General features: G+C 38.8%; 3 protein-coding genes, 1 long non-coding RNA gene and 5 other non-coding genes across 9 annotated transcripts; 2 read left to right on the top strand and 7 right to left on the bottom strand.

Moving 5' to 3' along the window:
• Window positions 1–522: 522 nt before the first annotated feature.
• LOC133026289 (trace amine-associated receptor 13c-like) lies at window positions 523–1518 on the top strand. The gene has a single exon (XM_061093167.1). It carries the CDS (start codon window positions 523–525, stop codon window positions 1516–1518), a length of 996 nt encoding a protein of 331 aa, XP_060949150.1.
• A 1187-nt stretch (window positions 1519–2705) lies between these two features.
• Window positions 2706–7231, bottom strand: nsmce1 (NSE1 homolog, SMC5-SMC6 complex component). Its single transcript, XM_061090899.1, has 8 exons — window positions 7171–7231; window positions 5887–6013; window positions 5301–5422; window positions 5033–5110; window positions 4516–4662; window positions 3661–3777; window positions 2976–3102; window positions 2706–2810 (listed from the first exon to the last, which is right to left on the bottom strand). The coding sequence occupies exons 1-8, from the start codon at window positions 7171–7173 to the stop codon at window positions 2776–2778; spliced, it is 756 nt and encodes a 251-aa protein (XP_060946882.1). The 5' UTR covers window positions 7174–7231; the 3' UTR covers window positions 2706–2775.
• Window positions 7232–8394: 1163 nt separating this feature from the next.
• On the bottom strand, window positions 8395–15767 carry vps37a (VPS37A subunit of ESCRT-I). The gene is made up of 12 exons (XM_061091929.1): window positions 15314–15767; window positions 14359–14433; window positions 13340–13457; window positions 12060–12163; window positions 11633–11840; window positions 11339–11409; window positions 11093–11220; window positions 10949–11007; window positions 10770–10838; window positions 10131–10274; window positions 9913–10001; window positions 8395–9735 (listed from the first exon to the last, which is right to left on the bottom strand). The coding sequence occupies exons 1-11, from the start codon at window positions 15421–15423 to the stop codon at window positions 9921–9923; spliced, it is 1167 nt and encodes a 388-aa protein (XP_060947912.1). The 5' UTR covers window positions 15424–15767; the 3' UTR covers window positions 8395–9735; window positions 9913–9920.
• Window positions 15768–15829: 62 nt separating this feature from the next.
• LOC133024747 (uncharacterized) lies at window positions 15830–17818 on the top strand. Its single transcript, XR_009683130.1, has 3 exons — window positions 15830–15917; window positions 16564–16622; window positions 17096–17818. It is a non-coding gene; the product is annotated as an uncharacterized LOC133024747 (long non-coding RNA).
• A 173-nt stretch (window positions 17819–17991) lies between these two features.
• On the bottom strand, window positions 17992–18207 carry LOC132997953 (small nucleolar RNA U3). The gene has a single exon (XR_009677954.1). It is a non-coding gene; the product is annotated as a small nucleolar RNA U3 (small nucleolar RNA).
• Window positions 18208–18897: 690 nt separating this feature from the next.
• LOC132997968 (small nucleolar RNA U3) lies at window positions 18898–19113 on the bottom strand. Its single transcript, XR_009677969.1, has one exon. It is a non-coding gene; the product is annotated as a small nucleolar RNA U3 (small nucleolar RNA).
• Window positions 19114–20052: 939 nt separating this feature from the next.
• LOC132997970 (small nucleolar RNA U3) lies at window positions 20053–20268 on the bottom strand. The gene has a single exon (XR_009677971.1). It is a non-coding gene; the product is annotated as a small nucleolar RNA U3 (small nucleolar RNA).
• Window positions 20269–20957: 689 nt separating this feature from the next.
• LOC132997969 (small nucleolar RNA U3) lies at window positions 20958–21173 on the bottom strand. The gene has a single exon (XR_009677970.1). It is a non-coding gene; the product is annotated as a small nucleolar RNA U3 (small nucleolar RNA).
• A 958-nt stretch (window positions 21174–22131) lies between these two features.
• On the bottom strand, window positions 22132–22347 carry LOC132997963 (small nucleolar RNA U3). Its single transcript, XR_009677964.1, has one exon. It is a non-coding gene; the product is annotated as a small nucleolar RNA U3 (small nucleolar RNA).
• Between the last annotated feature and the right edge of the window lie 2329 nt (window positions 22348–24676).

The following is a 24676-nucleotide window of genomic DNA, read 5'->3' as shown; positions in this document are numbered from 1 at the left end:
ATTTATTCAAACAAATAATATCAGACGCAAATCCACAGATTTCTCGAGCTGGGAAAGAGCGTCAACGATTCATCAAATTGTTTACAAAGAACAGTGGATCTGATTTTAAAATCCTACTGTTGAAAACTGTTTAAAATGAAAACTCTTATCTTAAAACAAAGAAAGTTTTTCCATCAGTTATAAGAAAAACACTCCAGGTTGCATCAAGAGACAGGGTGGTCAGAGGGGAGCAGGTAAAGGAAGGAGGGAGGGTGGAAAAAAACAAGAGGTGAGGAAGAAGAGGAGAGATGAGGAGGAACGTAAGAAACAAATAAGCTGACAGTGGAGGGAGGAGAAATAAGGAGGAGGTTTGAGGGAAAGTTGAGACTTGAGTGAGCTCAGGCCGAAAAGAAGAGTGTAGCGAAGAGTGATGAAGAGGAGGAGCACAGAGTGTTGTCACAGATAAATGAGCTGCACAATGGTGCGATGAGAGAAGCTGCTCGAGCCCAGCAGCTTCAGGTCACCACCTCTCCTCAGCGCTGGATGATGGATGGTCAGGAGGCTGCAGAGCTCTGCTACCCTCAGCTCCTCAACTCCTCCTGCAGGGGATATCCTCGTCCTCGCACGGAGGCCCTCCTCCTCTACTCGCTGCTCTCCTCCATCACCGTGCTCACGATAACCCTCAACCTGCTGGTGGTCATCTCCATCTCTCACTTCCGCCAGCTCCACACCCCCACCAACCTGCTCCTGCTCTCCCTGGCCATCTCAGACCTCCTGGTGGGCCTGCTGGTGATGCCGGTGGAGATGGTGAGATTCATAGAAAGCTGCTGGCTGCTGGGCGAGGTCATGTGCGCCCTGTCCTACATCATCGGCTTCACTCTCACCTCGGCCTCGGTGGGGAACATGGTGCTCATCTCCATCGACCGTTACGTGGCCATTTGTCACCCGCTGCACTACAACAACAAAATCACCCGCAGCAGGATGGAGGCGTGTGTGTGTCTGTGCTGGGCCTGCTCGCTCCTCTACAGCGGGCTGATCCTGAAGGACCACCTCAGGCAGCCGGACAGACACAGCTCCTGCTACGGGGAGTGTGTGGTGGTGATCAACTATGTCTCCGGTGCGGTCGACCTGGTGTTCACTTTCATCGGCCCGTGCTCGAGCATCGTCCTACTGTACATGAGAGTGTTTGTTGTGGCGGTGTCTCAGGCGCGTGCCTTGCGGTCTCATATTACAGCTGTTGCAGGCGGTTCAGTGACGGTCACGGCCAAGAGGTCAGAGAGGAAAGCAGCCAGGACTCTGGGTGTGGTCATACTGGTGTTTTTGATGACCTTCTGTCCGTACTATTACCCGTCTCTTGCGGGAGACGACACCTCAAACAGTGCGTTAGCTTGGCCCATCGTGTCCTGGCTCCTGTATTTTAATTCCTGTTTGAATCCACTCATTTATGCCTTTTTCTATCCCTGGTTTAGAAAATCAATCAAGATTATTGTGACCCTGAAGATATTGAAACAGCAATCCTCTCAGGAAAGTGTACTCTAAAGTCAGAGCATAAACACAGGTCGTGATTTATGTTGTTTGCTTCCACTGACATTTTGCATGAATATAAATTGTTTTCATTGATGGTACTTTCTTAAGAGAATCTCAGTGTCGGAATAAGAACTAGATTGTTACTTTAATCCAAGAAATTAATCAACAATCACAAGTTTAGGTCATTTAAGAAATAACCTTTGGTGATTCATTACAACAAAACTTGAGATTTGAATGAGAAAAGAGTCATTGATTGTATTATTCAATAATAGAATGTGTTTATTACAGCAAAAAAATCTGTGGATTGATCATTATCGCGATAAATTTCACATTATTTTTTTAAAGATTAAAGACAGATTTTTGCTCCTGAGTGAAGTTGATGATTTTAATGCGACCAGAGAATAACAAAATCTTGATTAACAGCAAAACAAACAGAGGTTTAATTAGGTGTTGTACCTCCTGACTGCGCTTACATAATAATGAGCTTTATATAGTTTTTGTTGGAATTTTGTTATATTACTCTTGATGAAATTTGTGTTACGTTAATTGTGCATATTGTTTATTGCCCAGCCCAAGTGTGTATATATATGTTTGTGAGAATATTTAATACAGCCACTATTGACTTTAAAGATAATGTATAATATATATGTGTGAACACGCTCAAAATACGTATAATCTGCAGTGGTTTGAATGTGGTTCATGCTCTTGTCATGTTGTTTCATTTAATTTTGTAACAAATATTAAGTTTAGAAACATGAAAACAGCAAAAAGTTATTTTTTCTTAGTAGTTGAGTTCTGTAAAAATTAAATCTCATCAAATCAAATGTTGTGGAGAAAATTTTGGCTTCCCCTTTAAGGGTAATGTATTTCATAATCATGTCAGCAATTCTACACCGGATTGTCAAATGAATCACCATAATTCAGCAGCAATGCCAAACTAATGTCTAACTAATGTTTTTAGCTGCATTTATAAATCTAGTTTAACATCAGATTATCTGTTGCATCTCCTCTGGTTTTGTAAAATATCTAAACTCTTTATAATACGACCAGATTTTTGGTCTGATCGAGAGTCTAGTAAGAAGGTGAGAGAACTGCAGAGATGATATTAAAAAAAATTCAGGAAACTAACAGTTGTGTGAGAATATATATAATATTTAAACTTCCAAGAAACACATTGTCACTTTTTTTTTTTTATCACTCTGGTTTATTAGAAAATTATAAAAATAAAACACATTTAAAAAACAAAAATACAATCGGATGTTTGAGCCCTTATTTCCTGGATTGAGACCTGGGTCGTCTGATTTCTGTGAGGAACAGATACATTTGTGATTTTAAGTATTAGGTCTTTCTCAAAATTCAAATAAATAATAGTGTGAAATCTCCAGGGGGTGGATCAGGGTCACGCAGGTGTGTAACAATTAAACATGGAACATGCAACAAGATTCACAAGTAAATGTAAATGAAAATACCAGGGATTTCATGAGGCCAGAAGTCATCACAAGCTGGACACCGCGGCTCGGATCTTCCTTTAAAGTATCTGGCTACACACGGTGTGTGTATCTTTATGCCACAGACAGGATTTTCACAGATTTGGCTCTGACGAAAATCAGATTATAATAATTCAGTGAGAAAACCCATGGCAAATAAGTTAAGGTTTTAAAAATTGAAGTAAAAAGAAACTGATATATTTTAAAATTCTTGGACATTTCTGTTTATGTAGTTACTGCTACTCTATCTACTAAGGTTAACCTCTTAAGTAATTCCCTTCTTTACCCTGTAATTATAATTATGTTTACCCTTCAGATGCCTATGTCCAGACAACTTCAAATCATACAATAACTAAATTCAATGTTAATTTAATACAAATATGAAAGTAAAGTAAAATCGGCTTTATATGAATGAGTTTTTCTGTTTCTTAAAATGTGCACCGAGTTAGATTCCTCCAATTATCATCACAACACTAAAAAAAGGTTATCAATGTCACTCCCTAAAATTCCAAAAATAAAAATTGTGAATATAATCATGTAACTATATTTGAAGAAAAATTTATTCTCAGCAGTAAGGTTTAGCTAGATAACAAGCACACTTCTCAACTTGATTCAGGTATTAACACAGGGTGATAAAGTTGAACAGACAAACAGAGGAGACCTTTACCTGGAGAGCGATGTTGTGGCAGATTTGACAAACTTTGACCTGCTCTTGGTGCATTGTGCGGATGTATGGCTCCATCTCTATGATACATCTGGTGGACAAGGTGTACTCACCCCGTTTCTAAATGAAAATACAGTAAATGATCACACAATAAATAGACCAGTATCAAGTTGGAGCAAAAATGGTTAGGTCCAACAGACTGGTTATATTTGATCAGTTTAACAGAGGATTTATTGGTAGATCAAATTAATTTAGAACACAAACGTATTATTGTTGTTTGTGTTGACCCATTTCGGAAAGGAACTCAGTTTCATCCTCCAATAACTAGAGTACCCTTGAACTTAACTACTGTTTGTGTTGCATGACTGAAATTCCACCTTTAATGCTAAACAGACTAAATTAGTACAGTTCTTCTCTACTATTATCAACTGCTAAGGGCGCTTTACTTCACAAGCCACATTCAGCCATTAACACACACCATTCACACAGAGGAAAATTCAGCGTCTTGCCCAAAGTCTGGAGGAGACAGGGATCCAACCACCAACCTTTACAACGGTACTATGGTTAACATAGCGACCTAGATACCAATGTTTATGATAATCTTAGAGACTGGCTAGCTAAAAGATAGCCCGACTAAGGTAAACTTGCTTAACAATAACAAATGCGGCTAATTTGAAATACTATGAAAGTGCTGAAAACCCTTGTGAAACCATAATGCCCTGTCCTTGGACAGGGCATTATGGTTGTCCTTGGACAGGGCATTATGGTTTCACATAAGAGTTTGCAGAAAATGTAACAGAGAAAATATGACTATATAGATTTTCACAAATTGGGTGGAAATGGTGTTCAGTGCTGCACCTCATTGAGCCATTGGTCGTGCACCAGTCGGTTCAGCAGGTGCTCCGTCTCGCTCTTCTTCAGCTTCTTGGTGGTCAGGGTGTCTGCACTGTTCAGGATGTCGGTGGAGGAGGCCTTGCCATTCTCAGAGCCCACGATCAGGTCCATCTGAGTCGGAACAGCTCAGGTTATACACACACTCTCGTGGAGTAAACTGGGACATGTTTCATCGCCATGTGTTTTAGAACTACAAACGTAACTGAAAATAGCTACACATTTGCTCACAATAGATTAATTTCTGGTACCTTTGTACATGTGACCAGTTTTCTCAAACATCAGCTGCCACTAAGCTCTGCCTCATTCATCCTTTTCCTCGATGCAGTGAGGACGGGTAACTTGTTTAATATGTCAGGCGATTTCAATACAAAGGATATAAATCGTTATGGAACTGTTGCCCTGGATTGCATTACAGTGTGCAATGGTTTTAATTCTTTGAGGTGTGACAGTCTGCTTTGGGGATCTTCTTCGGTGAACTCACCGTTTTCCTGAACAGCTCCAGCTCGTTGTCGGCATAATCTGATGACATCCTGGTGATGTCAGTGTCAGCCATGTTCACCTGGACCGGATTAAAGTAAGACTGAGGTTAATAACACCTCAAGTAGCTCAGCTTAGTTTGAATGCAGACAATTGTCTTTTCACATGAAGGCTTTGTATAATTAGTTTATGGATTTTTGCAATTGTTGTTGTTCATTTGCTGTCCCTCTGAAATAAATAAAAACCCAGTACAGGAACTAAATGAGACGAACCAGGGCGTAGTATTGTTGACCATTATCTTCAGACATCCCTTTTCTAATCTGCATGAACATGGGCTGCAGCTTTGAGTTGATGGTATCGATGAAACTGTCCAGTTTGTCAACACTGTGCTGAGCTGCAAAAAAAGCAAAAAGGTCAACAACCACAACAAACCTGGCTGGCTAATCATGACTTCAACTTCAGTGTCAGAAGTAAATACAGTTATGCAAAAAAAAGTTACGTCAGTTTAGAGAAAATGCAAATTACAGTAGGAAATAAAATACACAGGAAACTTCCTGGATCCACTGCCCTAGACTTTTACTTATTTTACTTTTCACACCATGGTTTAAGATCATTTAGTAAGGGTATATACATTTCTGGTAGATTCAAGATAGATTTAGATAATAAACTGAAGGCAAATTATTGGCCAGCAATGTGTTCATGAAAATCCAGTTAACATATTTTACATCAGAGGCAAAGGAAACAGTCTATCTATCTATTCTTGTCATTCAGAAATCTGTTAGCTATGAAACCTGACTCCTGACACACAGGAGCACGTTGAGCTATTCTAGAGTAAAGATAGATTTATAAATAACTCACTGTTGTGTGTTTCACAGCAATGCTTGTAAAGGGTCTGTGCTCTTTGCTCATCCACAATGCCATTGACCATCATGCATTGTAGAAGCCTTCGATGGCTGTCTCCCATCTGCTGGGACGTATCTCTGGACTGAAGTGGAGAGAAAGTAATGGTGGTTACACAGCCTCAAATTCACAATATATAGGAACATTTTTCTAAAAGTCAAACAACCTCAGTGAACTCAACAATCACATGGTTTCACAATGCAAACAGAGAATCCTACAGAGGCAGCACACAGACAAATTTCAAGGCAAAATAGGAAAAGCACGTTAGTTGAAACCTCAGCATTCACTGTTTCCTGCTTCTCCATAATCTAAATTTTGTACTTTTCTCTGTGTAAAGTCAAATTAAACAGAGTATCCTTGAGGTTTAATCAGCTGGTCAAAACAACTTAAGAGCAGGAACTAAAAATATCATTAGTGATTAAATCTGCCTGATTTCTACATGTATTGAGTAGTCTGTATAATGTTGATTAATCTATTGCTTGTTGCCAATTGTCCAAAGAGAAGTTTTCTTCTTTAGATGTCATGTTTTGTCCAACAACCAGCAGTCAGCACCATAGGATATTTAACTATTGGACAGTATATGATGGAACATAAACCTGATGCTTTCCAGCTTGGCTTATGAAAGTACTAAAACGATTATTTAACTGTTTCAGATTCATTTTCCTTCAATCATTTTGTGATAAACTATTGTAGCTATCAGCAAGAACTATGACCGTGAGGAACTCTTAATAAGACCATTTATATTTCTATGATATGTTGTGGAATTATAATTAAAATGACAATCATAGCAATAATCTAGTCAACAGAAAAGATGGACTGACCCAGAGAGAACAGTTGAAGTGTTGAATTGTATAGATTTATTCGGACAGGAGTTAGTTTGCTCACATTATTTACACATAACTGTCTGTCCCCCAGAAAGACCACGAGTTACACCAGCACTTCTCTGGAACCGTTTTAAACGGAACTGAACAACCCTCACATTTGTTTGTAATACTCTGCATTAGTTTAACTCGGGTTAGCGAGGCTACCTCACTGACAACAGACAGAGCTGCGATGAGAACTGTTTTCAAACCCATGAGTCTCCCAGTTAGCTAACAGTTAGCTAGCCTGCGCCACAGCATGGACCGCACAACTTAACAACTGTTCAACTCTTCACGGTTTTTATTCTGATTGCTGAACGCTGATTTACACTGTCAATGTTTGACAGAACGAAGCAAATGAAGATTAGTCGTGAAAGTTTACCATCTTCAGCTCTGCTCCCACAGTGAGCGTCTTCCGGTCAGTGTCCCGCCTCCTGCTTCTTCTTCTCCTCCTCTCAGCAGAGCTCAGCTGGATTGAGACGAGCGGGGAATTACCGCCACCTGCTGTTGTGGAGTTATAGGAACATCTGGAGGTGTCACTTTGAGGGTATTTAATCGTGTGAATGGTATAGCACACAGATGGGTATACAATTGTGTAAAGAGTATATAATCATTGGGAAGGTATATAATCACATGGAGGGTATATAATCACATTGAGGTTATGTAATCATGTGTGGATAAATAAGCATTCAAAGACTATATCATATAAATTAAATGGAATTGTTTTAAGGGTATATAATCATGTGGATGGTATATTACATTACATTACAAGTAATTTAGCTGACGCTTTTGTCCAAAGCGACTTACATTTTTAGTACACTCAACATTTTAGGGGTTCAGTATCTTGCCAAGGACACTTTAGCATGCAGATGGGGAAGAGTGGGGATTGAACCAGCAACCTTCTTGTTGGAGAACGCCCAATCTACCCCCTAGGCCACACCGCCCCTATATAAATATATATATAAATGTGTAAAGCAAATACAATCATGTGAAAGCTATAACATGTGGCTGGTATATAATCATGTGGCGGTTATATCAGAGAAAGGATATACAATTAGTTTATGATCCTATGGAGGCAGCTATTGGTTACTTATCATGCATATAAGTACTCTCAGTTGTCTACTCACCTGGTTGCATCACACGTTTAAGCCTATACAGTCTATGGTTTAAGCAGGAAAAATGATTAAAAAAACCTTTAACTGTAATGCACCTGAGGTTTTACTTGTTTACGAAAGTGTGAACCTGCTCCTTTGTCAGAAGAAGGCACAACTGTATAACAACTGGAATGATTGGTTTTGAATGTAAAATCAAAATCATGAATATTATGTAAGGTTTTTAAAACCTTTAGCCAAGAACAACGCACCTTTATAGGTTACCAGAAGACACACTGCAGTTATAAGCAGATACCTAGTACTTACAAATCAGCCCATAATGTAGGAGCTTTTTATGAATCAATAAATGTGCAATCAATACAAATGCTTATACAACCAAAATTTCCCAAAAAATTACACTGCAAAGATATTACAATGTTAGAGGTATTTATGGTATAGGGTCAAAGTATTAATAATTCTCTGAGATGTGTTAATAAGAAGTAAAACAACCCAGATTTATTTCAAATTCTTTATTACTTTAACAAATTAAATAGGAACATATAATAAAAGGTGTCTGAGTCTTTGATTACAATATACCCTATTATTAACACTATTTAAATACAGTATCCAATGTCATCATCTTTTACTGCAGCATTTCACCTAATATTCCGCAACATTGTCCCAAATCTTCTGAGGCTCTTCAAACACTTCAAGCTCAAAGGGCGTGATATTAAAAAAGGTTGGGTTATAATGATGCTAATCAGTGAAAAACCATCAGTGTGTTATACAATACAAAAATTATTTGATTATTGTAAAACGTGTGGAATTTAGATAGTGTTAATAAACCGTTTATATGTTTTACAGTACTCTGACTCCCCCCTTAAGCTGATTTTAAATCAACTTTATATAGTAAAACTGATCAATGTGTTGTTTCAACACATACTATATATATATAAACCACAAGCTTTGACAGTAACTGAATAATACATATGATTGTTCTGTTATTTTGTTTACGTTGACCTTGAAACAAATTTCTTAAAACGTTCAATAGATTAATTAACACGGGTCAAATCAAATTATTCTTGTTCGTGCAAACACACTGATGTTGAAGATGTTTTCAAGAAATTGCTTGAGGGGAAACTGCACCGTTTACATTTTCACAGCCCAAGTTTAAAACACTGCCCCGTCCTTGCTTGTTTTTTTCATTGCTGAATCCCAAATTTGTTTTGTAGAGTTTGACAATGACACCAGTGATGCGATTTATGAAAATGGCTGGAACAACCTACCCAGTGTAAACAGGAGATTAAAATGCAAATGAAGAAACAAAAAAAACAAGGACCTGACAAGATCTCAGGGACTGAAAAACCCGACATCGGTGTTATCCCAGTTCTTCTATAATGGACATGTACTGAGTCATTGCATGAAAAGATGTAAGACTGGGAATACTGTCCTAAGAAATGTATACTTCCTGTCAAAAGTGCTCATATCATCAACCACTCTGATCTGGTGCACCAAACGTGACACGGATCCTGGACAGAAACAAAACTCAGACAGAACGTGTCATAACAAATTATCCACAATGTGATCAATCCTTAGTAATGTGGTGGAACAGCTAATCATGTGTCCACCACTCTTCCAGTCTCGGCGTCCCTGTGGTGACTTCACAGCTCTTCCACCCTTGCTCTCACACGGTCAAACATTACCGTAAACAACAGGTGGCTTCTTTTTTTTAGCCCACCATTGTCATCAGCATCTTTCTATATCTTCAAAGTGCCCGTTGTTGACTCAGTGAGCTTCCTCCTCCCTAGTGTCTTTATCCTTTTAGTTGGCAGCAGTAGGCTGAGAAAACACCAAACCTGAGGAAGGTAAGAAGTGGAATGAACAGATGACAATGACAAGTGGTGGTAAGTTGAGTTGTAAGTTAATACCACGAGTTCTGCTTGTTGTGCAACAGTCAGCTGAGAGACACCGGTTTCCCTATGTTCTGTCTATCAGTTGATTTTGTAGATTGTGCGCATGAGTGTTCGTTGTACCTTGTGCTCTAGTGGCTGGTAGGAAACTGTCCATGTGTGTTGATGGACTGTTGCAACTTCTCCTCTTTGGCCCTTCTGCTGTGACAAAGCTGTTGAAAAACAAGAGCCATCAAAACACATTACTTCCACTCGTGTTGTGAACTTCCCTTGTGCTAACATTCAGACTGACAATTTAACACAACTATCTTCACACAAAAACTGCAGATCAGGTCTCCCACCGTTCTCTTCTCCATGAAGCTGGCCAGGAATTCGTCTATTTCTGAACGTCCCTCCAGGAAGTTTTCAGCCGTCTCCTCTGACTCCTCCTCAGCCTGGTGGGCTGCAACTTTTAACCGAGCCTGTAAAGTACTAAGACTGCAACTCTAGCAGGGGAATACAGACACTTAGATAAGAAACAAAGCAATAGGATTCAGATTCAGTTTAAAGAGATGTTTAAGCATATTTGGAATGGTCTCTTCAAAATCTTAAATACCTTCTCCTCTGATTTCCTCAATTTGACAAAGTAACAACAATGCTGTCTTAGATTTATCGTACCAGATAATTACATTCATTTGGGCTTCTAAAATTCAAGTAACAAGCCATATTTGCTTAGTTCCGACTTCCCAAAATTAGAAGTCAAAGCCAGATGGCTCACAAAAGCATCTGGCCCAAGGACTACAGTTGGAAATTAGTCAGCTTGCCAACACTGACAGCTTAACAGGAATGTTGATACATGGCAGTTGTTCTCATAAATAAAATATGTAATGAATCATCAAATTGAAAGCAGGTCAATCAACAGGCTATAAGAAGCTTCCCTGCAATAATGTCATGTCTTAAAACCTGTTGTCAATCATAGTGTGATGAGTGAAGCCTCTTACATCACTGAGTTCATGCTGTCTCTGCGTCTTCGTCTCAAAGTCCGACTTCATCTGAGTTAGCTGTTCATACTGTGAACACAACAGACAAACCACCACTACGTTAACTCCCAGATAATAGCCTGAGTGGGTTTGTTGTGTATTTGTGTGCATTTAAAAAGGAGCTGATATAAGAACAAAACCTTGTAAAGCATTTCTTGCCGTTTCCCGTCCAATTGTGGCTCCATCTGAAGGTTTTTCTCTGTAAATGACAAAAGAAACGTTAAGTTGAGTGGAGCTCAACTTTACTTTCATGACAGAACTATAGGGCAGGGGGATGAACTTACTAGCCATGCCCACTATGCTGTTGACCAGCCCTTCTTTGTCGCCTGTGATCTGCTTGAGCTGTGGCAAACTCACAAAGAACTCCAGGAGCAAGTCTTCATTTTCAGACAAGTCTGACAGTGAAGTCAGACTGAGATGAACAAGAGAACAATAGACATCAATAATCAATACAAGAGAATCCACATTCTAAACTGTGTCACAATATTAAAACATCACAGACATTTAAAAAATATTCTTGAAAACTTTACTTCATGTCACTGAGTTCAGAGAAAGACTCTGGAATTTCCGGCATCCTGTACATATGTTCGTTCAGTCCAGCCTGAGAAAGAAAAGAGGGCTTGTGAGCACATCATATACTTGAACCTGCTTCTGTGAAATAACTTGATTTGTCTGAACTTGATTGATAAATGCAGGAATTTATTTTTCTACTCTGATTTATATGGCCTCTATTGAATTTACAACTTAAAGCTCACATGATGGTCCCTGTGGGTCTGTGTGTAGGATGGATGTTACAATCAAACTTGTGACCATCATCAGTGTACCTGTAGGTCTCCTGTAGGAACGGGCAGAGGCAGATCAGAGATCAGTCCGTATGGAGCTGGAGCACGAGGCTGCATGTGAGCGCTGTCGACCCCTGGGTGAGGCATGGGAGCTGCGCCAGGAGATGGCGTCTGACTGGGACCCACGTGTCTATGACCATAGTGGAAAGCCTGACTGGGGTACGGTTGAATTGATGGCTTGTACAAATTGCTGTGATTCATAGGGGAGAAAAAGAGAGAGATAAAAAAGATTAATGCACGAAAGCAGAAGCCAGGTGATCAAACATTTTTTGAGAACATCAGAGCGATGAATATTCATTTTTATAAGCTGGGACTTTATTTGTTATAACCTGATGTGAATTATTAGTTAAATAAAAAGTGTGTATATGTGTTTTCTGTTATTTAGTTAGAATATTGTGATTAAACTCACTATGGAAAGCCAGCAGCACCAGTGGACATCAAGGCAGGAGGACTTTTCCAGAACTCGTCCAACAGACTCTGAATGACCTTACCCAGATCTGAGTGCATCCCAAACTGCAGCATGCACAACCAAACAAATTCACAAGATGAGGGTGAGAATAACATTACAGCAAAGCAAAGAAACAATCAAGACATTCACATGATTAACTGTAAAAACCCAAGTTTACAGTTGTCCAGTAATCAGATTTCTTTACAAAACACAATATCTCTATTGTGATCATGTATTTGAAATATGATGTTTATTGATTTGTGTGGAAAATCAACATTTTAGTGAAGAAACTTAGATAAGAAAATTGGCTTTGGTTCACAAATGAGAGACAAAGGTAGGGCTGTTGGAACCATTAACACAGGAGATAAAAACCAAACTATACTGTACATTTCTTATAAGCATTATATCATCAACACTTTTTTCTTGGTTTAAGAGTCAGAACATTTGTGTGCTGAAAACAAAAGCGAGTTTTCGTTTTTACTTCACAATGGACTGAAACTTGCAAAGGTCTTCTGTTTGTCTCACTTTGACACTGTCATTTCAGTTTCAGTCAGATGTAATTAAATAATTTATTATGATGGAACTATCTTTCCTTTTACCGCCTGATTATACTGCAACAGAGATAATGTCCCTGCAAAGAGTTTAATTAACAGTTTATCTTAATCTTTAACGTTTGTGAATTGAAGTAACTACGTTATAAAGGCAGAGCATGAATAGTTGTGAAGCTGAAGTACAACATTCAAAAATATGTCAGTAAACCTTCCCCGCTATTTAAAAATCATAAAACTACTACTACTGACAAAATCTGTATTAGTGTATACATTACCATACACCATGATCATCTACCCAGCCAACAAAAGGGCCAACAGAGACCTATAGGGTTTAGATAGAGCAACTAAGCATTTATGCTGCACCTAAACCAAATGAAGTTGCAAGTTAAAATCAATTCACAATAAGTCTTGTTTTAGTTCCAGACGTCATCATCAGTGACCATATTGGTTTCACTCTTCTTCTTGCTTATGTCTGACAGTAGTGTGAAAAACAACACCCTGGGTTGTGTTTTTATACATATTGTCATGCATATCTCCCCCATCAAGAAAACCAGGATGAAAGACCTGACTAAATATACACCCAATGATCTCCTTCCCTTCAACATTCCACCAAACGCCTGAAGAAACCACTGGTGAAAACCACCAGCTTCACCAAATCAATCAAAAACCAAAGTTTGGAAATTTACTCACATTAGTGATGAGTGGACTAGTGATCATGGTGCCATTATTGCTGTCAACTAAATGATGTCCGACAGGGGGATAGACACTGACCACTGGCTTCTCCTGGGGGAACTGAGGAGGTAGCAGACTGAAAGAAAGAAAAGAAAATTGCATAATTGTGCCACATAATCTTGAAGAATTGACTAAAAATGTACTAAAATAATATAACTTTTTCAAGCTGTAACCCATCTCTTAAGAATAGCATCTGTTATTTGCAGCAGTCGTGTACTATAATGGATTTACTAAGTGTGAAGAAGAGGCAACTTTAGAATAAAGAGCCTGTGTAGGTTAATAAGTGTCAAACTACTAGGGAATAAGTTATGAGCGAACACTCACTTTAGACTAGGGAACATGTTATGGATAAGAAATAATTAATTTAGAGTTATTTGGACACTATTAACACTTGCAGCCTTGTGTTTTGTTACATGTGAACAGAACATATTTATTAAGTGTTATGAAGGGAGAATGACTCTTCTTGTGGTACTACCACCTTACAAAAGCCCATACTGAGCAAAGCATATTAAGATTGTAAGTCATGTACAACACCTTCCTTACTTACTATCAATAAGCAGTAATTAAGAGGTTATTGATGCCAAAATTCTTAAAAACAACACAGTACTCATTATTTAATGTAGTGTAGGTACCAGACAATACAGGGTCACTGGTCAGAGGTTCTTGGGACCTGTGCAGTGCTTAGGGTTTGCTTTGTGTTAGTTTGGTTCCTTCAGGAGTTTATGAGACATATATTTAGACAGAGTGAAAGAGACGAGCAGATACACACACACGCACGCTGTATGCTCAAATATTTTTGAAAATGAGATTCATTGTTTTGTTTTTTGCCATGGTATGGAATTGGGTATCGAGAATCGTTGAAATGTCATTGCATAGGTATCGAATACAGTGTAATACCGAGGTTACCGATTGACACTGAAGCAGACCCACCCTCTGCTTTTGATGCTCTCACTGTGACTGTGTAAAAATTGACTCACATGTTGACATTAATGGTGGAGTTGTTGACGGTGAATGGTATTCTGTACTCCACATCCTTTTGGATCTCTGCAACGCTGTGGAGAAAGAGAAACACAACAATGTCAGGATGTGTAATCTTGAATGTGTGGTCCTGACTGGCAAAGAAAACCATAACCTGTTTTGTGTTTTCCATACGTGTTTGGGAATTCTGCTAGTTTGAAGACAGAGTCATCAGAGGAAATCCTTAATGCGTATGTATACCATAACCTGGGACAATTTAACAGTGTGACGGCACATGTATTGTTATTCTGACAATTCCATTAATATATGTATTGAAACTTTCAATACATGTGAAGATAAAGAAAACAAGTCACTGTGAGGACAGAAGCTACTTGGTAAACAAAGGCTAATACTTTAATCCCCACATGTAGTGAGCTAGCTCCTTGTAAAAGTGCATGCGTAACAAGTTGTCTTGTCGAACAATGGAATGATCACAAGGTGAAGCCACAACGCGTCAACGAATCTAAAAATAGGCAACGTCACGGTCCCTGTATGACTTGATTAGCTAGTTAGCTAACCCAGCCCCCGACTAACCATGTCAGGATAGTTAGCTCGAGGAGAGGTTAGCTCTCACAGGTCAGTCAACTCAAACACACACACGGAGAGGGTGAAGGTTTACCCAACAACACAAACAAGTGACTAGTGTGGCAGTAAACACACGTAGATTATTAAATGTCTGTCAGCTGTGTATTAGCCTAGCCTAGCGTATTTATTCTGATTTAGCTGAGAGCCAGGTGACTAGCTAAGCTAGGTAAACAGAGGATGTGAATGTAAACCGATTCAACTGACTGACACCATTTGAGTGATCGAGAAACCCCAAGGTGTCCATATTCCACGTTGACAGAGAATACCGCACAAGCTAACTAGCAGCACCGGGGTCTGGTGCATGTAGCCGCCGGTGGCTGGGCTCGTTACCTGGGGTGAGCGGCTTTCAGCGACTCGACCTGCCGCTGTCTTTGTTGCTGGAGGCTGTTGAGAGGAGGGAGAGGTCCGGAGCCTTTGGACGAGGGGAAGAGCCAGTTCATCCTCTCCTGGCGAGCAACCGAGCACTGGACCCGGCGAGGGAAGAAGCTACAGGCCGGCGACAGCACCCGGGGAGGAGATGGAAGAGAGAGTGAGCATGGAGAGCGCACGATGTGGAGTTCAGCTATGCTAACGCGCAGCTAGCTCTCTGGATAAACACCCTGGTGTGTTGTCCACACAAGCTTTTCTCTGTCGTTACGGTACAAAGTCAGATGGCACAGCCCCGTCAAATCATTTCTATCTCCGCGGGCTGGACCGTGGGTGCTGTGCTGTCATCAGGCGACGGGTGATTACAGCTACAGGAAGACAACAAGCTCGCTAGTAAAAGCTTGATCAACTTATTTACGTCCTACGTATCGCAGCGAGTTGACGTCACACAACTGTCTTCCTGTTTTCAACATTAGAGTCGGGCTCATGGATCCTGCTTTAACAATCCCGATCCCAACACTCAATAACGGCCTCACTGTGTATAGAAGACTGGGATCATTCATTTTGTGTAAGGAAACGTCAGGTTTTATTTGGACATAATAATCATAATAATTTACTTTTACCACAGGGCTGCTGGTTTTTCTAATCAAGCATTTCATTCAATACAAGTCAGATTATGTGCCAAACTAAATGTCAGTCGCGACAGATAGACATTGTGTTTCACAGCAGGATAGAGAAACAGAGAAAAGGATATTTCACCTGAGTGTGATTGTTTACCTGAAGAATTTATGTCACAAACATATGGTCGCAATGCTTAGTGTATGCGTTTCAAAATCAATAAAAACTGGAGTTGTATGTCTTGGAATCCAGCTCTCGTGAATGGAGATGGTTCCTTTGATGATATAGATCTGTCATCGAAGGAGCCTCATCCTAAATAAAGAAGGAAGAATAAGATATAAAGGATTCTTCTTCTTCTTTGAGGTTTATGGCAGCTGGCATCCAAAGCGTTGCATTACTGCCCCGATCACAGCTTCTATCTGTACTTCTACTTATAACTGCTTTCAGACATGCACTGAAGTCCAGACATTTTCCTGACATAATAATAATAAAATGCCACTGGGGGGCACCAAAGTAAATCATTTTCATACATCGCGTTCTATGGCCTTTACTGAATGATAAACTACTTTGTACCTCTCTTGTGAATCCCTTTTCAGTTGGTGAATGGCCATCGGTGATCTTCCTCAGGAATCGATCATTGGTATCCAACACTGAGGTAAGGCACAAATACATATGAAAATTATATATATATGTATACACAAACACACACACACATAATGCAGTATGTCGTTGAATCCAATGGAAAGCAGACCTACTAAAGCACAAGATATAATAGTGATACGGTCTTAGAGACATGTGAGTTGTTCATAACTCTCTGCCAGGTGACAGAGCTAGGCTCAATGTCCAGACGGGCAAAGCAGGTGATCTCTTCCTCAGTCAGACTGGAGGGATCCGTCTTTTCTATGCCCAGTTTCTACACAAATAAAAACAAAGCACATGTAGGTCTTAAATACACGTATTAAGTATAGTATGTTCCTTTTTATCACCTCCTTCAAGGAGGTTGTCTGCATGTTGTAAAAGGGATTACACAAACAAAACTGGACAAAAACATGTAAACTCTCAATTAGAATGAATACATTATGCCCTGTCTTTGCATGCTGCTCCACCACTCACTTGTATCTTCCACAGGATTTGTTGCTGTTGTGAACATGTCTGAGCAGAAAACCTTCCGGCCCAGACCATACTCCAGCAATCTACTGGACATCCTGTCTGCTATCAGCTATCAGGAGGAAGAACAGCATGAGATTAACAGGACAATCATTCTCACTCAGGGTTCAGAGATAGATAAGTCAATCAGTATTTTCCTTTGACTGTACATCTGTAACATATAGAGAAACCTTAAATTTGATGAATCAAAAAGTGTCATATTGCAGCCGTGAAAGAATAGTGTGACCCCCACTGTTCTAACACCTTTCACACCCTGTGTCATGTGAGAGGAGCCAGAGGGGGCTGAGCAAATCAATGCACTGCATTTAGCTTCACGATGGGATAAGAATAGTAAAGAAAATAGAAAATCAATATATTGTGGTTAATATTGATATTGCGTTGGCCACAAATGTAAAACACTGAGACGTATACAAAATGTCAGTGGCACATTTAAATGAATGAAGTCTCATGTGGTCTGAGGGATTGGATCTCAAATGTGACTGTGATGCATCTTGGGGACATTCTCCACTCAATTCACAGCTGTCCACATGTGATTAAACTGCCCAAGATGCATGTCAATCCCAAATCTCCCAAGTATGCATAAGGTTAAAATACATGCCACATTTGCATGAGCATATCTACAACTATAGAATTTCCATGAACACTGATGAATATATTACATATATTAAAGACAATACACTACCACTCTGATCATATTCTCATCCTGTGTCCCACAAGAACAATGAATAAACTTCATTAGGATATGTTGCTTTTAGTTATAACTTACTTATAATTGTACCAGAACACCCTTGTGTTGTCAAAACTTGTGCAACATTTCAGTTCTACTACATGATTTATTTTATACATTTATTTAGAGAACCACTCTGATCATATTCTCACCCTCTATGTCCCACAAGGAGACAAAACACGGTCATCAAAGACACAGGACATATGAACTGAATCATTATCCAATGTCCGCTTCACGCTCAGGAGAGAATATAACAGCTCATCATCGTAGTTAGCGAGACCAAACGGTTTAGAAACACATTTCTCAAGTCAAAAACTTTAGAAATGATCCCTGAAAGTATAGTCTTAACTTAAGTGAGGGTGAGAACAGGACCCGACTCACAGGACCGCCTCTCTCAGTCATGGTTCAGAGGTTGGCTCCACGTGCTCCCCAGCCATGTGGCTTTATGTAAATAACAGGACACAGAGCAGCAAGAACAACCAATCACAGCCTGAGTCTGACAGCATGGCTCTCACCAGACAGCCCACAGGAGAGAAGAGCCGCACTGAAATAAAGAGAAAGCTTGTCTGTTGAAAGTTATTACATGAAGAAGAAAAGTTAAACTGACAAGTTCTCATGTGAGAACAACATTTAGTCAGAGTTGAAAATAGAGGCAAGACTAAAAGGCTGATTACTCTCACTGACTGTAAGAAGTAACACAGGCTATGTTTTACTTCCAGTGAACATTAATGTAAGCTCAGGCCTTTTCCTCATTCTTTACATCTGATTTATTGTGTAATTTTCATTAGACTTCACGTTATTCTTTAGATCACTGCATTAACGATTTAGTCTTAAGCATGTTTTTATAATTCAGTGTCAATCCTGCCTGTTTCCATAAGTTACTGTTGCAACAATTAATGTTTAACAGTTGAGATGACATTAAGATTTGTTTGTACGAAGGCTGGAACCACACAGTTCAAGTTACATTGCGGAACTTGACCCTTATTGATTTATATAAAAGACAAGTATCAATTTATCATTGACATAGGTGTAGAGAACCACTCTGATCATATTCTCACCCTCTATGTCTCACTAGGAGACAAAGAACGTTCATCAATGACAGAGGACATATGAACTGAATCATTATCCAATATCCGCTTCACGCTCAGGAGAGAATATAACAACTCATCATCGTGGTTAGCGAGACCAATCACTTTAGAAACACATTTCTCAAGTCAAGTACTATAGAAATGATCCCTGAAAGTATAGTCTTAGATTAAGTGAGGGATAGAACAGGACCCTATCTACAGCTCAACCACTTTGACTCACGGTTTCCTCTTAACATATACGGCTGAAACAAATACTTCAGGTCCCTAAATAAAGCACATCCTTCACAGAACCACGTTATAACAGTTTAAACCTGAAGTGTGGTTAAAACCAATGATTTAATGTTAGCTTACAGTGGCTGAATACCCACAATGCATTGCGGATTGAGTCATAATGTATTTTGTGATTGTGTTGATTGTTAACAGGGCTGTAATAGTAATACACATAACATTGTTTTTCCCATCAAGATTATTAATTATTTTCTGTGAAATCAATAAAAATATCTCACGTTATAGAAAATGAAAGAAAAAAATCCTGGATATGCCACCTGATAAAATATTTGCAGAGCTCGATCTATTTTTGCACAATTCTGGTTTACACTGCAGTTCATATCCTATCTACCTCATTCTTTGTTTGAATTGTGCAAAATGTTGTGTACTGATATGTCACTTGAGCAGGGAATATGTTGATTGTGGTACTTATATGTTGAGTACTTACATGTTTACACCGGGGATCAGTCCTTTACACATGGCAGTCGACATTTAAGTGGACTGTCCCAAGGAATTTGATGTTTCCTGTTATGTAAGTAAATCAGAATTTGACCCTACACAACAATATGACTCTCCATAAAAAATTCACTCCTATGTTAACCATAACCAGGTAATGACACACAACCCTCACATAAACAGAGGAAATAACATTAAACTCAAAGTGTGACTTATAGTACAAATATGCAATTATGACTGACAGTTACAATAAACTTTATTTGGATGCATTCCTTCTATTCATAACTTTCATTAAACTGTAGCAGATATCACTTTTTTTGTCTGGGCATAGAAACATTACTTCTAACATATGATTTTTTTTTTTAACAATTAATTAGAGAACCACTCTGATCATATTCTCACCCTCTATGTCCCACAAGGAGACAAAGAACGGTCATCAAAGACACAGGACATATGAACTGAATCATTATCCAATGTCCGCTTCACGCTCAGGAGAGAATATAACAGTTCATCATCGTAGTTAGCGAGACCGAACAGTTTAGAAACACATTTCTCAAGTCAAAAACTATAGAAATGATCCCTGAAAGTATAGTCTTAGTGTGAATGAGGGTGAGAACAGGAACCGACTCACAGGACAGCCTCTCTCAGTCATGGTTCAGAGGTTGGCTCCACATGCTCCCCAGCCATGCGGCTTTATGTAAATAACAGGACACAGAGCAGCAAGAACAACCAATCACAGCCTGAGTCTGACAGCATGGCTCTCACCAGACAGCCCACAGGAGAGAAGAGCCGCACTGAAATAAAGAGAAAGCTTGTCTGTTGAAAGTTATCACATGAAGAAGAAAAGTTAAACTGACAAGTTGTCATGTGAGAACAACATTTAGTCAGAGTTGAAAATAGAGGCAAGACTAAAAGGCTAATTATTCTCACTGACTGTAAGAAGTAACACAAGCTATGTTTTACTTCCAGTGAGAATAAACATACGTTAAGCCTTTTCCTCATTCTTTTCATCTGATTTATTGTGTAATTTTCATTAGACTTCACATTATTCTTTAGATCACTACATAAACGAATTAGTCTTACGCATGTTTTTATAATTCAGTGTCAATCCTGCCTGTTGCCATAAATAATTGTTGCAATAATTAATGTTTAACATCTGAGATAACTTAAAGATTTGTTTTTGTGAAGACTGTAACCACACAGTTCAAGTTACATTGCGGAATTTGACCCTTATTGAATTATATAAAAGGCAAGTATCAATTTATCATAGACATGGATTTAGAGAACCGCTCTGATCATATTCTCACCCTCTATGTCCCACTAGGAGACAAAGAACGTTCATCAATGACAGAGGACATATGAACTGAATCATTATCCAATATCCGCTTCACGCTCAGGAGAGAATATAACAACTCATCATCGTGGTTAGCGAGACCAATCACTTTAGAAACACATTTCTCAAGTCAAGTACTATAGAAATGATCCCTGAAAGTATAGTCTTAATTTGAATGAGGGTGAGAACAGGACCCGATCTACAGCTCAACCACTTTGACTCACGGTTTCTCTTAACATATACGGCTGAAACAAATACTAGAGCTCCCTAAATAAAGCACATCCTTCACATAACCACGTTATAACAGTTTAAACCTGAAGTGTGGTTAAAACCAATGATTTAATGTCAGCTTACAGTGGCTGAATACCCACAATGCATTGCGGATTGAGTCATGATTTATTTTGTGATTTTGTTGATTGTTAACAGGGCTGTAATAGTACTACACATAACAGTTTTTTCTCCATCAAGATCATTAATTATTCTCTGTGAAATCAATACAAATATCTCACAACGTTATAGAAAGTTTAAAAAAAATCTCTGATACACCACCTGATAAAGTATTTACACAGCTCCATCTATTTTTGCACTATTCTGGTTTACACTGCAGTTCATATCCTATCTACTTCAATCTTTGTTTTAATTGTGCAAAATGTTGTGTATTGATATGTCACTTGAGCAGGGAATATGTTGAGTGTGTTACTTATGTTTTATATGTTTACACTGGGGATCAGAGGGAAACAGCATTTCAGTCATGTCTTTGTCCTGTACACATGGCAAATTTGACATTTAAGTGGACTGTCCCAAGGAATTTGATGGTTCCTGTTATGTAAGTTAATTAGAATTTGACCCTACACAACAATATGACTCTCCATAATAAATTCACTCCTATGTTAACCATAGCCAGGAAATGACACACAACCTTCAAATAACGGATGAAATAACATCAAACTCAAAGTGTGACTTATAGTAGAAATAGGTAATTTTTACTGATAGTTACAATAAACTTATCAAGATGTATTTCTTTGAATTACAACATTCATATAATCTCGGCAGAATGCTGCTAGCATCACATGAGATAACATCATGAATTCTAATATTTGATTTATTTTAAACATTTATTTAGAGAACCACTCTGATCATATTCTCACCCTCTATGTCCCACAAGGAGACAAAGAACGTTCATCAATGACACAGGACATATGAACTGAATCATTATCCAATGTCCGCTTCACGCTCAGGAGAGAATATAACATCTCATCATCGTGGTTAGCGAGACCAATCACTTTAGAAACACATTTCTCAAGTCAAGTACTATAGAAATGATCCCTGAAAGTATAGTCTTGGTGTTGAAACGGGTGAGAGCAGGAAGCCATCTACAGCACCACCACTTTGACTCAGAGGTTCCTCTTATCGTATAAAACCCAAAAAACAACATATAGGTCCCAAGACAATTCACAACCTTCACATAACCACGTATTAACAGTTTAAGCCTGAACTGCGGTTACAACAAATGATTTAATGTTAGCGTACAGTGGCTGAATACCCACAATGCATTGCGGATTGAGTCATATTGTAATTTGTGATTTTGTTGATTGTTTACAGGGCTGTAATAGACAGCAACTCGGGCAGTGATCGGATTTCTGGAGTCATCGAAACAAGAGTAAAAGAGCCGCGCTTTAAGTGTCAATATTAACACTTGTCTGGTTTTAAAGCGTTAAACATAGAGCAATCCGTCGCTTGAAAGGTTCCGTGTAGAAAGCACACGAAGAAGGAATGTTCCGCTCACAACTTAAGCGATAGCTCCGCTCAGTTCGATAACTCTCAGATACACTGACTATGAACATGTCTGTACAAGTGATATCAACACGTTTAGTTTCCAACATAGACACAGAGGAAATGGTTTAATATAAATCGAACTGAATTGAATACCTTTTATTTCTGTTCATTCATTTCGCTAGGGACTTTTGTGAAGCATTGTGTAACCTTGTTTAGATATGTGCCACACAAATAAAGTTATTATTATTGTTATATTATTAATATCCCTCCCTACATGGCATCGAAAGCAGCCAAACGTGTATTTTAACACAAGGTTTTCACAGTGGTTAGTCTGGGTGTGGTTAATCCACTTCGACACAAGATGGCAGCATTTCTCCAGCTAACAGTTGCACAGGTCAGGGGAATTCATGCTTATGTGTTCCATAAAGATCACGCGAACATACACAGTAAGCAACAAAGCAAACACAATTATAACGACTCAACCGTCAAGAGCCGGGTTGCTAATTACTTAGCAGAGGTTAGCATTTAGTGCTAATGATGCTCCTCTGTCTCCTGTGATAACTAACTTCCTCTGAAACGACACAACTTCCAACACAACCAACTCACCCACAAAGTAGATGTGAAACTGCTGCACAAGTTTGGCCGTTCCTGTAGTTTAATTCCTCCGCATTCGCTCAGGTGCAGCATCTCCATCACACACCTCTGCTAGTAAGTGGTAATGTAACAGGTCATTGCGCATGCGCAGTGAGCAGCACGGCTCTCGAGTGATCCCAAAATAATGTCTTCATGCACAATGTGACTAATACACAAAGAAAAAGAGAACCATTTACATTATGTCCAATAACTTGACACCAACTTTATTTAAACATTGCAACTCAGAATATAATATTTTTCTTTTTTATCTTTGGTCAAGACATTGGAAATTGATGATCAGGAAGTTATTAATATATAACAACGTTAAGGGTCTTACGATTTGAATCACACATAGTATTTATAACAGAGTTATTGCACTTGTTTTGCTGTTTTTCTTTTAAATACACAGTAATGACATAATTGCTGGGAGAGTCTGGTTTGTTATGTGACAGTTTGCAGATGAAATTAAAAGGAAAACCCTAAGTAAGATATTTAGTAAGGTGTGTGTTGCCATAACAACTTTGTTACACCTTGGCATTGACGGTACTAGATGGACACAGTTCTTTTAACAGATATTTCCTCATTTGGTGTCATGATGATAGTCGCGGTCCTAAATCTCTCATAGGTGTTTACTTGGTTTGACATGTGGTGACTGTCAAGGTCAAAGCATATGATTAGCATCATTTCTATTAATGACACCTCGTGCCCTATGGATGGATGCATTGCCATCCTGTTTCTCCACTATTTCTTCTGGTTTTCCTTTATTTCATCACATCTGTATATCATATATGCACCAAGGAATCTGAAACACAAATCATGTCAAGACAATAAGGTAAGAGGCTGGTGAAGATATTGAAATTACTAAAAAAATATCTCTTTCCTCGTCTTCCATCTTTTGTAGCCTGCTGTCACATTCAGGTCAAAGACATCCCAAGTTCTGTGGTATTATACGTATATCATAAACTTCCTATGTGTAGCAGCAGTGTTTAGTTACTGTCGTTGAAAATCAAAGAAAGCTATACTGGCTGCATTGTATTACACTAAATAAAAGTTAAAAAGACTGAGATGATTAAAATGAGATTTAGACAAAACATAAAAAACATGATGTATACAGCAAATTTAGTGTTAAGCAATTTGTATAAATATTAATTTATATTAATTTCATATGGATAACATCAGTATGACACTGATTTTATAATCAAATCATTGTTGTGCTCTCTTGGTTTTTAGATTGTAGTGCAGCAGTTTAACAAATTAAAAGA

Source organism: Limanda limanda, chromosome 2 (assembly GCF_963576545.1).
Source record: "Limanda limanda chromosome 2, fLimLim1.1, whole genome shotgun sequence".
NCBI classification, from domain to species: domain Eukaryota; kingdom Metazoa; phylum Chordata; class Actinopteri; order Pleuronectiformes; family Pleuronectidae; genus Limanda; species Limanda limanda.
The sequence above is the reverse complement of the archived record's forward strand: the minus strand, read 5'-3'. Positions and strand labels throughout refer to the sequence as shown.